The sequence below is a fragment of the Papaver somniferum genome, unplaced genomic scaffold (assembly GCF_003573695.1).
Source record: "Papaver somniferum cultivar HN1 unplaced genomic scaffold, ASM357369v1 unplaced-scaffold_117, whole genome shotgun sequence".
In the NCBI taxonomy this organism is placed as follows: Eukaryota; Viridiplantae; Streptophyta; class Magnoliopsida; order Ranunculales; family Papaveraceae; genus Papaver; species Papaver somniferum.
In genome coordinates, this window is record NW_020620714.1 from 1,775,210 (window position 1) to 1,791,668 (window position 16,459).

At 36.4% G+C, this 16,459-nt stretch overlaps 2 protein-coding genes across 3 annotated transcripts; both read left to right on the forward strand.

The window, feature by feature from the left end:
- Positions 1–8,254: 8,254 nt before the first annotated feature.
- Positions 8,255–10,190, forward strand: LOC113329473. 2 transcript variants are annotated; one of them, XM_026576344.1, is made up of 7 exons: positions 8,255–8,438; positions 8,534–8,620; positions 8,705–8,944; positions 9,033–9,188; positions 9,275–9,328; positions 9,457–9,603; positions 9,682–10,190. In XM_026576344.1, exons 1-7 carry the CDS (start codon positions 8,313–8,315, stop codon positions 10,063–10,065), a joined length of 1,194 nt encoding a protein of 397 aa, XP_026432129.1. In that variant the 5' UTR covers positions 8,255–8,312; the 3' UTR covers positions 10,066–10,190. The 2 variants fall into 2 exon arrangements, with proteins under 2 accessions (XP_026432129.1, XP_026432130.1); XM_026576345.1 differs by lacking the exon at positions 8,534–8,620.
- Positions 10,191–11,139: 949 nt separating this feature from the next.
- Positions 11,140–12,686, forward strand: LOC113330116 (protein FAR-RED IMPAIRED RESPONSE 1-like). Its single transcript, XM_026576972.1, has 3 exons — positions 11,140–11,786; positions 12,067–12,472; positions 12,561–12,686. Exons 1-3 carry the CDS (start codon positions 11,140–11,142, stop codon positions 12,684–12,686), a joined length of 1,179 nt encoding a protein of 392 aa, XP_026432757.1.
- Positions 12,687–16,459: the final 3,773 nt, after the last annotated feature.

The following is a 16,459-nucleotide window of genomic DNA, read 5'->3' on the forward strand; positions in this document are numbered from 1 at the left end:
CTACTCAGCATGTCCCTTTCCATATGTTGCATTTTTATTCTTTCCATATTTTGAAACATTGAGGACAATGTTTAGTTTCAAAAACTTGGTGTAAAGGGAAAAGTAACCTACAAACTAACCTGCAAGTATACAGGGAAGTTGAAGCAAGTAATAGTAAATAGGGGTTTGTCCACAGGGACTTGGAGGATTTGCTACAGTTCTCTTTGGGGAGTTTCTAAAGTTATCTGAGTTCAAGGGAGGGTACTAAGGCTTTTGATTTCACTACCTGACCCTAGGCTAAGGAAATTGTGATGCAATGTATGTCTTGTTTTTTTCATGAAAGGTTACAAAGAAGGATAGAGAAACTAACCTAGCTAAATGACCCCTAGCATCAGCTGTCTTTCAACAGCACAACTGATCACAAGTATTTAGCTCAACTAGCTAACTGAGCTTGATGCAATCTCTCTAATGGATTAAATTCTCACACACTGACCTAGCTGCACTCCTAGCATCAGCTGTCTTCTAACAGCACAGCTGATCACAAGTGAGTAACTCAAATGGCATTTCATTAATCCTAAGGCAGTTAAAGCATTTCAAGACAATACATATACATTTACTATCCTAGCATATGATCAAGAGCTTCCTCTAAGCCCTAGCAAATGAAACTAACACATAATAAAACTGAAATTAAGACAAAACAACATATGAATTGAAGTTCAAACAAAACAGGGCAAACATATGAGAAACTGGCTAGTCCAGTTCTCTACAAGAGTGAAGCTGGCTAACCCAGCATGTCCACAGTTACAACCCCTCATACCCTTTTATAGTTACAACCAAATAAATCACAAATCCCCCAAATCAGTAAAATTAGGGTTGTTGAACATCACCTAAATTGATGCAATTTCTTCCAATTGATGTCGACCCATACCTTGTAATCTCTTCCTGCTCCATTCCCACGCGCCAATTGCTTCTCTAGACTCGCCTAATCGATTGATTTTTCTTCTAGGGTTTCAGAGAAAAGTGAGAAGAAAAATCAATCAAATAGGGGGCTAGAAAGAGGGGTGATGATGGAAGTGATGGGTTTAGGTCTAGGGTTGGTTTGGTGATGATGGAGTTCGTTGTGGTGGTGGCAGTGTAGGTGAAGAAGGTGGTGGTACGGTTGGTGGTGATGGTGGTGCGGCAGGGTATGGTGGTTGCAGACGGGGTGAGCTCGATTAGGTTCTGGCTAGGGGTTTTTGGTTTGTGGGATATAGACTTAGGGGTTTGAGTTGAGCGGGATCATCGAACCTTGATGTTCGGTGATGAAAGGCGTAGGATGATAACTTCTGAAACGGATCTAACGGAGAAATTGAGACAGATCGTGAGCGACCGTTGGATGCAAAAATACAACGAAATTAACGACACCAGATGGAGTTAGGTGTTGTAGTGTTAAGCGGAAGTATCGAGATTTGATGCACATGCAAAGAAGCGACCGTAGGATCTAATGTGATCTAATCTGAAGGCTTGGAATTTAGGAACTATGGTGTTTTGCAGGGACTTCAGATTTTGATGCACGATGAAGAAGCGACCATTGGATGATGAGATGGATCCAATCTAACGGCTGAGAATGGAGGCGGGTATGGATATAGAAAATGGGTTTGGGTAAGGGTTTTGGGCCTTGGGTATGCCAAGCCCATATCTTCTTTAAGAACAATTCTTCCTTATTGAGCCCATTCCTAGCTTTTTGGTCTTGTGCGCACCATTCTTTGCGGCTTCCTTGCGTAATTTCTTCCGGCTTTTCACTACTCTTCAGCTCTTTTCCGCTCCGCAAGTCATCCAGACTTTATTTATTACCTAAAAATGCAAAATTAAGTAAGAAAAATATTTATTCTTGAAAACAATGAAAATACAGAATATGGGATAAAATGTAGAATTAATGCATAAAAGATGAGTTAAAAAGCCAACAAAAAGGGATAAATATATACAATATTTGGCACTCATCATTGTACATCAATGGCATACACCCTTCCTTGCTTATTACAAAGAAACAACAAAATGACTATTTACATGACTCTTATTTACATTGACTACTCTCTTTTATTTTTGGAACAAGAGATGATGGAATTGATAAATACTTGATTTTTTTTTTGTATTTATATTTTTTTTTCTTTTTTTTTTTTTTTTTTTTTTTTTTTTACAAGGAAACACTTTTGATACATATACAAAAGGAAACAAAAGATTACATGACACTTTGCAAGAGGTAGCCCTTTTTGATGCACCCAGTTAAATTCGATGGTTGTCTTTCTTAATGTAACCTCCACCTTCTATCCCAACCAACCAAAGAACAAGCTAGTCAAGTTTCGTTCAGTATTCTAAAGTGATTGGCAATCGTAACTTCCTATCAAACACCTTGAAGATCGAGGCCATACATGTATTGGTAGATCGTGCGCGTGCAAATTTCTTATCACTATGTGAATTGTGCTAGAATCAGGGTGCCTAAATATCTAGACTAAGACTCCTAAGAAAAATACATATTTGCACAAGAGTCAACATTTCAAGGTAAATGAGCTCCATTTTTATGATTTTTCATTTTTTAATTTTTTTGAATTTTGATTTTTCAATTTTTTTTGGAATTTTTTTTCAATTTTTCCAAAAAGAAGAAGGAGTTCGTTTCCAATTATGTCCAATTATCATGGTATCTACTCTATACCCCCAAACCTAAACTAAACATTGTCCTCAATGTTTCAAAATATGGAAAGAATTAAAATGCAACATATGGAAAGGGACATGCTGAGTAGAGTAAAAGGAGAGAGAATACCCGATTTCGGCGAAAGCAGAATTAAAACTCCGTTATTCAAGGCAAAAATCCAACATATTTCAGCCGAGATCATATTGGATTAGCAAAATATATACAAAAGGAACAAAAGGGTTTTTAAGAAATTTTATCTACTGGATTATATACAAAAAAATCACCATACACCAAAAGTCTAAAGAGTTGAGGATCAACCCAAAAGAAAAAGTGTAGAGACATGGAAAGTTTCAAAACACTAAAATTGGACTTAAATGGGAGAAAAATAAAACTTTTTTTTTTTTTTTTTTAAAAGAAAATAAAATTTGGTTTTTGAATGGGAGCAAGCCCACTGTTTGTCCTCTAATGGAATGGAAGGAAGGCTGCGGCCCACGAAACACTAAGTTTTAATTTTGAAAGTTTAATTTGGCCCAGTTGGTTAAGGCCCGACGTTTGTTTTAAAACTTTGGTTTCGAGGTCCACTCTTGAGTGGAAACAAGCCCACAATCGGTTACAAGCTCAGCTGGGTTTAAACCCAGAGTCCAAAATACAAGTCCAATGAAAGAATTTAAACAAGCCCACAAATTAAACAAACAAGCCCACAAATAAATTATTACAAACCCAACAGAAAATAAGAGAAGCCCAAAAATTGGCTTTAATATTACAAGCCCACAATTAAAAAAATTGGAAGCCCACAATTCGGGTTCTCTTAAATGGGTTACCTTTTAAGCACAGCCCAGCTGCTCTGATATTGTTGCAAAAACCCAGTTGGGCTTTGGTTCTTTTCCTTGGTGGCGTCCCAGCAGAGGAAAAACGGGTTCAGAACAGCAGGTCCAACAGCAAATGAAGTGAAGCAGATGCAGATGCAAATGCTATGCAGTGAAATGCAAAAATAGCTAATAAAACTACAAGAAAAACACAGCACCAATCCCCGGCAACGGCGCCAAAAACTTGGTAGGCTTCTAAAAGGTCCTAAAAATTATCCCCGGCCAAAAACTTGGTGGGCCCGGAGATATGTATAAAATTAAGCGCAATAAAAACGGGGGCCTACAGTAATACCGCAAGTGCACGGTCGTCAGTTATAGCTCGTGCAAGTACGGGTCGATCCACAGAGATCGGGTGTGTTTTGTAGTGTTCTAACTATTTTGGGTTCTAGTTGCTATTGGGCTATGAAGCCTTTTGGCTTAAATTGGGCTTTGAGTACTAATGGGTTTGATAACAATAAAATGAACTGAGCTTGGGCTCAGTTAGTCTTTGAAGTGTAAATGGGCTTTGGGCCTTTGAATGATGAACTGAGCCTTGGACTCAGTTGGTTTGGTCTTGGGCTTTTGAGTTTAGGCTTATGGATTAAGCCCACAGTTGATTGAATTGGGCTTCAACTTTAGGTTCAAACCTGGGCTTGGTAACTGTGAACTGGGCCTTTGCTTGGAAAGTGAACTATTACAGTGGGCTTTAGTAATGACTCTTAGCTGAGCCAAGCTCAGTTGCAGCAGCAGCAGCAGGGGAAGGGGAGCAGCAGCAGCAACAGGGTTGCAGGGCAGTGGAATAAGAGAAGCAACAGAGTTGCAGCAAGCCAAGGGAAGTAACAAGAAAAGAAGTAGCAGCAAAAGGCAGCTGCAGCAACTAGGAGAAAAAAGAGATGCAGTGCAAGAGATGCAATCAACAGGGCAAAAGCAACAGCACAAGCAGTGGTAGCAGACAGCTGCAAGAGAAGTGGAGTGGCAGCAACAGCTGCAGAAACTCAGATGCAGTGCAAAGGGAGGCAACAAGAGTAACAAGTAGCAGCACTGCAAGTGCACAGCAGCAGTGCAAGGCAAGTGCAAGAGAGCAATGCAGCAGTAGTGCAGCAGCAGACAACAACAACAGCAGCAGTGGGGGAAGGAAAGCAAAATAGTGGCCAAAGGCCAAAGATGGAAGCAAACCAGAGAGGCAACAGAGTTGCAGGAACAGCAAAAACTAAACAGATTAAAAACTAAACAGCAACAAAACAGTGAACAAAAACAAAACAAAATGGAGCAAAGTGAAAGTGACACAAAGGCAATTAGCCTAAGGCAGGGGGGATGGTGAAGCTAACATGGAGCAAAACTAAGGCAAGAATACAGGCATACTAAAAGAATGGGAAGAGAATTAGCTTGCTATGAGCACTAATTTCTCCCAATGCTCAATCAACAGTGCAACCTAAGCATACACAAATAGAATGGAAAGATAATCAGCTTGCTATGAGCACTGATTTCTTCCATTGCACAATCAGTTCAATGCTTCAAAGGTATCTAGCCTAGCATTCCATCAAACTAACAGCAAATTAAACACATTAACATTACACAAACATCAACAAGAACATAACAAATTAACAGGATATGAAACCAAGCACATTAACAGTAACTTAAACAGGATATGAAAATACATGAAATTAAAACTAACACACATGAACAGAAATGAGTTTGAGCTGAAATTGAAAAGAGAAAAAAAACATTAACAGGACATGAAAGTCCTGGATGCTGGCTATTCCAAGCATGGTTTTTACATCATACCCACACCCATATATATAGTCCACAACACAATTTCCCTAAATACAAAATTAGGGTTCTTCCCCAAAAATCAGTTGAATTAGGTTTACCTAATTTCTGTGAAATTGATCCTTGAAATCGTCGACCCATGCTTTGTAATCGCTCCCTGACCTCTTCTCATGCGCCAATTGCAACTCTAGGTTACCTAATTTACCAGTTTTTCACGCCTAGGGTTTCAGGCAGAGAAGCGTGAAAAAATGAGAAAATAGGGAACTAGAGGGCTAGGGGTGATATGGGTTTTGGTTGTTGGGTGATAGGGTGATGATGGTGGAGGTGTGGTGGTGGCAGTGAGTTGGTGGCAGAGGTGGAGAAGGTGGTGGTGTACGGTGGTTCTCTGCTGTGGAGATGATGGAGGAGAGGTCGACTGAGTTTGGGGTAGGGGGGTGTTTGGTTAGGTGGATGGGTTCGGTCGCTAGGGTGTGAGGCGGCTTCATCAAATTGGATGAACAGAGAGGATGAGCCGTGGGATGTGGAGCTGGTAGGTAGATCGGACGGTGATGCGGAGGCAAGCGAGGAGCGACCGTCGGATGAAGGGATACAACGAAACGAACGGTGCTAGATTAGGTTAGGTGCTGTAGTGTAAGGCGGGGATATCAAACTTTGATGAACAGCAAGGGAGCAACCGTTGGATTCAACTACCATCTAATCTGAAGGCTTGGAATTTCAGCGCTGTGGTGCTTGGCAGAGACTTCAGATTTTGATGCTCTATGAAGGAGCGACCGTCGGATGCTTCTGAGAACTGATCTGATGGCTGAGAATGGAGGCGCTTTTGTGTGTAGAAAATGAGGTTGTGCGCACCATTCTTCGCGGCTTCCTTGCGTAATTTCTCCCGGCTTTTCACTACTTTTCTGCTCTTTTCGCTCCGCGACTCATCCGAACTTTATTTATTACCTAAAAATGAAAAATTAATTAATAAAAATATTTATTCTTGAAAACAATGAAAATACAGAATATGGGATAAAATGTAGAATTAATGCACAACATATGAGTTAAATGCCAACAAAAAGGGATAAATATATACAATATTTGGCACTCATCAGGTATTTCGATCTAACGGTTGAGAGATATTGGCTTGAATCTAAATCACGTTTTCATCTAAGGTGAATATTGAATGATTTGTTACCAAGCTAACATTGATTGCAAATCCTGATTTGAAATACTATATAAGGGAGTACTCTAGCAAATGGAAAACATAATCCTCACACTTCTTATGTGATACTAGTTGCGACTAGAGTCGATTCTCCTTTAACCATCTAATTTTCTTTTCTCAAACCGGGTTAGCGACTAAAGACTTCATTGGGATTGTGAAGACAGACTGATACGACTTTTATCGTAGTTATGTGATCTGATCTTGCATCTTCTATCGTACGACTACAATCGCAAGGATTAACTTAAGATTAATTTCTCCGATAGGCAAGATATAAAAGTAATCACAAACATCTTCGTCTCATCGTTTGTGATTCCACAATATCTTTTTTTTTTTGCGTTGATTAAGATATTTGTGAGGAGATCAATAATTCTAGGTTGTTCTTCGGGAATATAAGTCCGGGTTATTGATTGGTTCCTGTTCGCCTTGATTTATCAAAAGATGGAACACAAACTCTTGGTTATTTCTTTGGGAGACAGATTTATTCAATTCAATAGATTTTTCTGTGTGAGACAGATTCGTCTATCAAGTCTTTGACTATGGGTTAAAGCAACTCTTAGTTGTAGGTAAGATCATCTAAGAAAATCAAGTACGTAGTATCCTGTTGGGATTAGAGACGTAGGGAGCGCAACTGTACCTTTAATCAGTGTGAGATTGGTTGGGGTTCAACTACAGTCCAGACCGAAATTAGTTTGTAGTAGGCTAGTATCTGTAGCGGTTTAATACAATGTGTGTTTAATACAGTGTGTGTTCAATCTAGACTAGTTCCCGGGGTTTTTCTGCATTTGCGGTTTCCTCGTTAACAAAATTTTGGTGTCTGTGTTATTTCAGTTTCCCCATTATATTGTTTATCTTTATAACTGAAATATCACAGGTCATGCATTGATCAATCAATTAGAATATCCGACCTCTTGGTTGTTGATTTAAATTGATTGACACTTGGATATGGGTCTTTGGTACCATCCAATTTATCTCTATAGTATTTGATAAAGACTCGCAGATTTCTATTTGCTCGAGTATAAATCAAATCGAGAGATTGAGATATAAACTCTTTAATTAATTAAGATTGATCTTGATTGATTCTTTATATAGATTGCTAAGAGAAATATTAAGTGTGGTTGTTATACCCCCGCTTTTTCAATGTGCTACTTCTTAGTGTTTGAGAATTAAGGAATTTATATTTTGTGAGATCGACACCACGTACAACTGGAAAATCTAATGCTTGTTTAATTGTGTTTATTTATTGGGATCATAATTATGGTAAGTAAGATTTAAGTCTCTTCCAAAAGATGTAGTTTTCAGATATTAGATGAGTTTTGGCATCCCACGTATAGTGATTATGATTATGTGCAGTACACATGAAATTTCAGTCTCCTCAATTGATTTAATGTTAGTAGTAATATAATGAGGGATGGGATTCTAAACACTCATGGTAATGAGTCATTTATTAACTACGTATTTAACAAATAAGATAAAATATCAAAGTCGTACCTTGAGATGCGTTTTCACAAAAATGGATTCTACGTAAATGTTGTACTTTCTTTCAAAATCCAGTTGACTTTCTCCAAGGTATCCAAAGAGACGGAAACACATAAATGCTAAGAATTGATACAAACTTTAACCAGATATCCTTTTGCAATTATGATAAAAATCAATAAAATATCTCAATATAATGAAGAATATCTAATGATATTAATGAATAAGATATTTTATAAAAGGAAATCATACACAAAAGAAAATCAGATATTATATAAATGAATACGATCATACCACATGAAAATCGTACAAATTTGTTTAATCTTATGATTAATCTTCTTCATCAATCATCTAGCATTCGTGTATTGGTCAATCAATGATGCTAAAATTTATCGAATTAATATGTTGGATTTTCATATTAACAACATCTCTTAAGGAAGTGTTAGTTGAAGGAAGAACGATTCCGAAAATGGTAAAAAAAGCAATAATCAAAACCATTAAGGTAATTAACGTAATATTTTTATATTCAAGCATACATTTAATATAATTTTTTTTTTATGTATTCAGTCAATTATCTTGTGGATTTCTATATTGTAGGTTGAAAAAGAAGAAATTATCGATTGTTATGATATTTACACACAACCTAGTCTTAACCATCCTTTGCTTTGTAATCATACCATACAGGTTTAGTACATATTCTTACATATTTTTCTTGATAATATATATAAACGCTCAAGACATTACTTAATTTTTGTTGTTATGAAATAGATAAGACCAAGTTTCTACACAGAAGGAACGAAATCAAATAATTTGGGAATACTTCGACTTACACAAACTTGGCATAAGTATGGATCGTGTCCGGAAGGAACTATCCCTATTCGGAGAAAAGGAAAAAATTACAACCCCACACTTCTGCGCAAACATCATAGTCCAAGATCATCACCTTATAAGACTCTTGTTACATCACAGATATCAAAAGACATTATAGATGACTATATGTTCCGCGAGGTATATATAACCACATACCATGGTTATTAGTTTATTTTATGTTTGTATAAATATATAGTTGTAGTGATTAAGATATATGTTTTTACAGTACGCTACAATTGGGGTGCAAGGTAATTTTCTTGGAGGAAAAGCAAAAATAAATCTTTGGAAACCATTTACTGAAAAAAATGAAATCAGTCTATCTCAAATTTGGGTTGCAGCTGGTGAATACCAAGATCTCAATACTATTGAAGTTGGATGGCATGTAAGTTATTCTTCCAAAATTGTATGCAAATAAATATATAATTTTTTTCTGGGAATACTAGAATTTTCAAATTTGTTTCCTATTAGGTGTACCAAGACATATATGGTGATGACCAGACCAGATTTTTCATATACTGGACGGTAAGTAGTATTATTCCTTTTGTTATATGGAATGGAATGGTGATAAGGATTTCTTAGAAGATCATCTATTATTTTTTAGCCTTATTTTCTTAAGAAAATCAAACCATTTTAAAAAATATTCATGCTAGACGGACGGCTACTTGAGCTCGGGTTGCTACAACCTCCTTTGCGATGGTTTTGTGCACACATCGACGAATATCTCCCTTGGTTGCAATTTTACAGAGGTATCCACTTTTAACGGCGACCAAAAAGATGCCACCTTCAGTATTCGAAAGGTATGGAAGTAAAAGTGGTCAAATTTTCGTATCCATTATCAACTTAAATCCAAAAATAAACATTGAATAACTTGGTAGGACCAAAGTAGTGGACATTGGTGGGTACAAGTACAAGGTATTCCAGTCGGTTATTATCCAGGAAATCTCTTTACGAAATTATCAAAGACAGCAACATCAGTAGAATGGGGGGGAGAAATTGCTAATCGAAAAAGTAAAGGACGACATACTTCGACACAAATGGGTAGCGGTCATTTCCCTTCTGAAGGTGGTTTGAAAACATCAAGTTATTTTAATTGGGTTCAAGTATTTGATGAAAGTAACAAGATCAAGGACCCGGAAAATGTTGGTAAAAGAGTCACCCATCCAAACTGTTATGGTTTGAAAATTGATAGTGACCATTATGGTACAAATGGTTATGGTTTTTATTATGGAGGTCCCGGTTATAATTCTAAATGTCAATAATAATTAAATTATTGTTGTAGACAAATATAATTGAGAGAGAAATAAAAAAAAGTTCCTATTGATCGATATGTGTGTTGAGTGCATTGTGGAAAATCTCTATCTATATGCGTACAATAGAATATGTATTTAATGTGACGTTAGAAAGGAATTAGTACATATATTTACAAATATCATGCACCATGCATCCTTTAGTATAGAGTTACATGAAATAGTTGTAATGATAGTGTAATAAGTGTGGGGGCGGAAATTCACCCCTATTTTTTTTTATTAAGAAAAAAGAATATCCACCACTTTTATTACTTCAATAATTATATAATAATGGTTAAAATCTATTCAATAATACGATTTTTTTCTCATTCTTAGAAAATGGAAGAAAAAAATTAATGCATTTTCGAGGTATCTCAATTATTTAGTAAAACATATTCAATTATCAATAAATAATTAATGGTAAGTATTTATAATATGTGCCTTAGGATACCTTTTTTTCCCTAACTCAATCAAATATGTACCTTATAAGTCAGGTGAAAAACAAAAACGATAGATAACCCCCACTTTCTTCTACCATTCCTTTTTTCGGCCTTCATGTCGAGCAGTTATTGGCCAAAGCCAATAATAATGGGACGCCTGTTTCTCCATGTGATCAATTAATGAAATGAAGGATCTAAGGTGTCATGTAATTAATGAAATGAAGAATCCAGATGGTGCCATGTAACGGTGGAAGAGAGTGAGGAAAATGGATGGGGAAGTGTAGCAGCTTCTAATGGTGAAAAACAGTAATAGTAGGATGACCGCGGCCGAAGAACTCTCAGGACACTAATAGGAGTGGGACCTACCCCTGTTATTGCCCGGGATATCTCCCTGATTTTCCCACGGTCAACGAATCATTTCCAGGGGGAAAATCACATTAACCGAGACAAACATATGAAAACTGAAAAAACCAACAGTCTGATATCTCAGTCGAGCGAAATACCTTGTCAATTCTAAATTTTGAACCACATCCAGACATCAAGCGGATCCAAACAAACCGAAATCACTTACCGTGGACCAAAATCCCCAGTCCAAATGTAGGGAAGGATGTGGATTGACGTGGCTAATGTTTCTATTTTAGTTGGTTGTGAGTTGATTTCAAGTGAAAATACATATACTTTTGTATGGTTGTTTTCCGCATGGTTGGATTGTATGTCAGGGAAAGCTCCAAAGGAAATAATAACAGACCAAGCAAGGGAGATGCAAAATGCCATAGAGATCGCATTTCCTCAAGCTAGACACCGTTGGTGTTTATGGCATGTGATGAAGAAACTTCCGGAAAAATTTGGTGCTTATGACAGATATTTGGATATTACTTTTGACATGAAAGTTGTGGAGTATGATTCACAAACTCCAGATGAGTTTGAACATATGTGGTACTGGATGTTGGTAGAATGTGGCTTGGAAAACAACAAATGGATGAATGATTTGTTTGAGGATAGGAGTCGTTGGGTTCCATGTTACCTCAAAAACATTTTTTGGGTAGGGATGTCAACTACTCAAAGAAGTGAACGAATAAATGCTTTTTTTGATTCGTATATAAATGCAAGAACTACACTTAAACAGTTTTTGGAGCAGTACGACTTTGCATTGGGGAAGAAGGCGGAAAAGGAAAAGCTAGCAGATGCTGTGTCCTCTCGAAAAACTATTCCCATAGTAACTACTTACCCCATGGAGAAACAAATACAAAAAAGGTACACTAACTCTAAATTTCAAGAATTTCAAGTTGGATTAGCATTCATGATGTATTGTAACTTCTCCAAGATTGAAAAAACACCTACCCGTACGACCTACTACATCAAATAAGACGTTTATATTAAGGACGGTATTCGTGTTAATTGTTTCATAAAATTATGACATTTATGTAACATATAATGAAGAAGAATGTGATGTCCAATGTTCTTGTCAAAAGTATGCATTTAGAGGAACTCAATGCAGACGTGCTCTAAGTGTTTTGTGTTATAACAATGTAAGAAAACTCCCAGATAAGTATATCTTGGGATGGTGGAGAAAAGATGTGATAAGAGCCCATACAAAGATTAAAGTGGGTTTTAATTGTTGGAGTAACGATGTAGAAACTAAGCGATATCATGATTTATGCACTAAATTTGGTGAGCTTGCTGATTGGGTAATAGGAGATGAGACTCAATATCATGATACCAATAACTGGTTGGACTGTAAGAAAAAGGAAGTGCAACTGACAATCATTAAAGCTAAGGATAGCCAAAAGCTGAAGGCGAAACAAGTCGTAGAGAATGAGGATGAGATGGTAGATGAAGATGATGACCCTACTATAACAGATCCACTACGCAGGAAAATAAAAAAAGGTCGCCCACGTAAGATAGCTAACCAACCACCAAAGAGGTGTACGGAGAAAAAGGTAATATATAAATGAGTTTTCAATTTTTTTAGACATTTTAGTAATACTGGTTTTTTATCATACTTAATATGAAATATTGATTGTATAGGATGGGTGGAATGATGATATTGATGCATCTCAAACACAAGCAAATCTTCAACCCATCGAACAACAACAACATGGACTAATATATCCTAGACGACAACAACAACATGAGTTGATGTATCCGGGATAACAACAAGGACATGGATTAATATATCTGGGGAACTCGTATGGATATATGTTAAAGTCTGCGGACATCCAACTCAAAATCAATTGGCAATGAGTGGAGCGGTCCTTCCATATTATATTTTAAGTTCATTATGCGGAAATTAGGGATGTGGGACTATTTGTCCTTTCACAATATACAAACAATGTGAGCACATATAATTAAGAGTCCATTATATATAGGGAGTGTGCATTTGAATATATTGATTGATTGTAGATACCTTGATCTAATTCTGTAGGGCATGCAATATCAGAGCTTTGCAGGAGGATATAGTGGTGGCGTGTTTACTGGATGGATGCTAAATGGGCGTCCGTATGGATGATTTAAAATGATCGTCGTTTTCTTTTTGTTGTTCCCAATCTATTTATTGATCTAAGATTAACAATGAAACAAGAACTTCAATCTATATTAATTTGTATGTAATCAACAAGGGCGTGACATGCTGCTGCCACCAAAAAAACAAAGAAATCATTTTGAATATTAAGCAGATATTTGGTTGTTCTAGCATTAAAACTCTGTATTTGGTTGTGGCATACTCCATAGCATTAAAACTATATAGCATGTCTTTTTGAAATTTTATAACATGTATCTACAAAATTGATTGATGTGTTCCGTTATGTCTGCTCTACAACTGTCTAGATATCGTTTTTCTCCATTATAGTGCTAAGCTTACGTTCTGGTTTTGTTTTAGGAAGTTTGTTAGACCAAAAAGCAAAGAGAAAAATGAGAGAATATATATTTTTTTTGTATTTGTATTTTTCTCTCAATAGATAATTGAGAAGATGAAAAAAATCGTAACCAATCTAGAAATTATTCTCTCTCCCAAAGCCACGTACCATGCCACGTAGGTCCCTACATTTGGACTACAAAAAATTGGACTACCTCTAGTCGCTTCGCAAACAAACAAGGCTCAAGCAAGTAAATCTGAATTTTGTGGTTGAATTCTCTTAAAAGAACATTTTTATTAACCACGAAATCTCTTAGCTCTACGGGTCAGGAAAAAACAAAACTTGAAAAATCCAACGGACAAAGAATGTTACCATCACGCTCTTTAGTGCCGCATTCTGACATGATTTGTTTGTTGTGTCAACAGATTAGATAACCTGGAGAATAGACCGTAGCAATTCAATAAAGCAGTTGCTTTTTCATTTTCATTTGTTTCTTCTCCCCTGCCTTTTCAAGACATTTTTTCTCAGTGGAGAAAATTTTCATTTAGGTTTCAGAGAGAAAAAAATAAGAAATTTTCAAGTTTTTTTTTTTCTTCAGATTACTTATTAGTCCTCAAAAGGGTTTGTTTAAAATTAAAAAATGGTTAGTGAATTAAGAAGTTCAGTCAAGATTAGAGCTTCTCTAGCTAAGGATCCAGTGCAAGGTTGCAGCAGTAACAAGGATAAGAATCAAGGTATTTTGTATTCTGATTTGAGTGTTTTTTTTACATAATTTTTCAGGTATTTCATTGATTTGAAGACAATGGCAGACTCAATTTTGGGGGTTTCTAATCAAATTTCTGTTGTTATTTGTCAGATAAGAAGCTCAAAAGGTCAAATGAAGCCATGGATTTGAAAGCAGAAATAAACCCTTGCTCAGATTAGAAGTTTAAAAGACAAAGGTATAACTCTCTTCTCTTGTGTTTAAAATCAAACAATTAGATCTGTAACTTGGAACAAGAGGCGGCATATGCACACATTTGATTGCTGATCTGTTCAATCATATATATCTTTTTTCTCTTTCGGAAGGGTTAAACATGATCTGACTGGACAACCTGTTAATACATAGAATCAATATTCTCCAAAACTGGAGAAGGTTTGTGCAATTTGCTCAAATTTCAAATTCCAAAATAATGAGAAAATCAAATTTCCTTCGTTTGTTGTTGATTTTTTTCTTAGGAGATTTGTGGGCTAGCACCCATTGTCAGATGTCCTCCACCAAATGACAAGACTTCTTAAAGTTGCATTCGAGAGGATGGGGCTGAGCAAGATATGCATCCTGTAGAAGGTTATCAGCCTGTTTTACCTGATAAAATACACAACCCAGTTCCTCTAAAAGTAGAAGAGGTTAGTAAAATTGTTGGTTTGCACATTCGTAGTGGTTTCGAGTCTAATTTCAACTGATTCTGATATTAATCCAGTGGGAGCTATACATTTTGGATTTGATTTGCTTCTTAATTTGCTTTGCATTAGGAAGAAGGGTCTCTTAGAGCATCATGCCACATGGATGTGCAACCTGCAAGGATGATAGACAATGCAGTGTCTGCGCATGGGCATAGGTCGAGATCCATGAGCACATGGTTATATAGTGGAGCACCTTTTTAATTTTCCACAATGTGGGACTAAAGGTTCCATTTCATTCACTCAAAAATGAGTGAGTATCCTTAAACCCTTAGATCATGAGATCAAATCACACCAAGACTAAAAATTCATTTATTAAATAACTCATTTTCTCCGACAAGAGTATGTGCCCAGTTGACAGCTTCCCATAGCCTCTGCATTCTCGGCGCTAACAATGTCCTTTAGGTGGACGCATTTTGTTGACTGCTGTTGACCTGCACACTCACGAATAATCAGTCCTATACCTCCTATATTATTCAGATAGGAACCATCACAATTTAAAGTAACAGTACTGAAAGGGGGAGGGATCTAGTGGGTTATTCTGGGACAGACAATGAGCCAATCTATCAGGAAAACAAATCCAAAACAATCGGCTGCAAAACTCAAACCCAACCTTGGAAATCATGTAGTACCAATGAATCACTGCCCAGATCATGTCTATTGGAACCGATTCAAACACTACAAGCATTACTTCAATCATTCTAAATCAAGCAAAACCTTAAACCAAATTTGCCTAAACCAACAATTAACCTCCCTGTAGTTGAGAACGAATGTCATAATTTGGTTAAACAATAAAGAGCTTAATGAACTAATAACAAAATACATTCATCTTCTAATAAATTTCATTGTTTTGCTGAGATAAGTACAATCAAGAACACCAAAAATAAAAAATAAGAAACTTGAAACTTGATTAATTTGACCAAATTTTTTTTATCCAAATTACACCAAAAAACCTGTTATAGGGGCGGCATGGTTTATTAGAGGGGCGGCAGTGTGATAGTAATGTCCCTCTAGTGAGTTAGGAGATGTCTTATAAAGGGTGTAAATTAACTAGATTATCCTCCACATTTTTTTAACCTAAATCAAAGCTAAATTGAAAATTTGTTTTCTTTCTTCTTCTCTTCTTCTCCTCCCATCAACCGTAACCTCGATTAAAACTCAAAATTTCATCATCTTCGATTAATCGACGATTCGAAAATTAATCAAGTGTAGTGTAATGACTTATATGAGGTATGTTTTGAAAACCCAGTTACGATTTGGTTTATTTTGTTCGATTTAAGTTTAATTTCTATCAAAAATTACGGTTTTAGATGAAAATTGAAATTGAAATTTCTGGGTTTATGTGAGTTACGGTTGATTTTAACTCAATTACAAACCGTAACTGGATATTTTGATGTTGTTACGGTTGGTAATAGTTCAATTACCAACCGTATGTTCTTATATCTGAGAATTTTCTTCAGTTACGGTCGGTAACCATTTTAGTTTACGAACCGTAACTCAGTTACGGTAGGTGTCGAGCATTTAGTTACCAACCGTAACTAGTTTTACGATTGGGTTTTCTTCAAATTTAACCAGTTACGGTTGGTAGTTCATCTTTTACGGACCGTAACTTCGATTTACGGTTGGTTATGA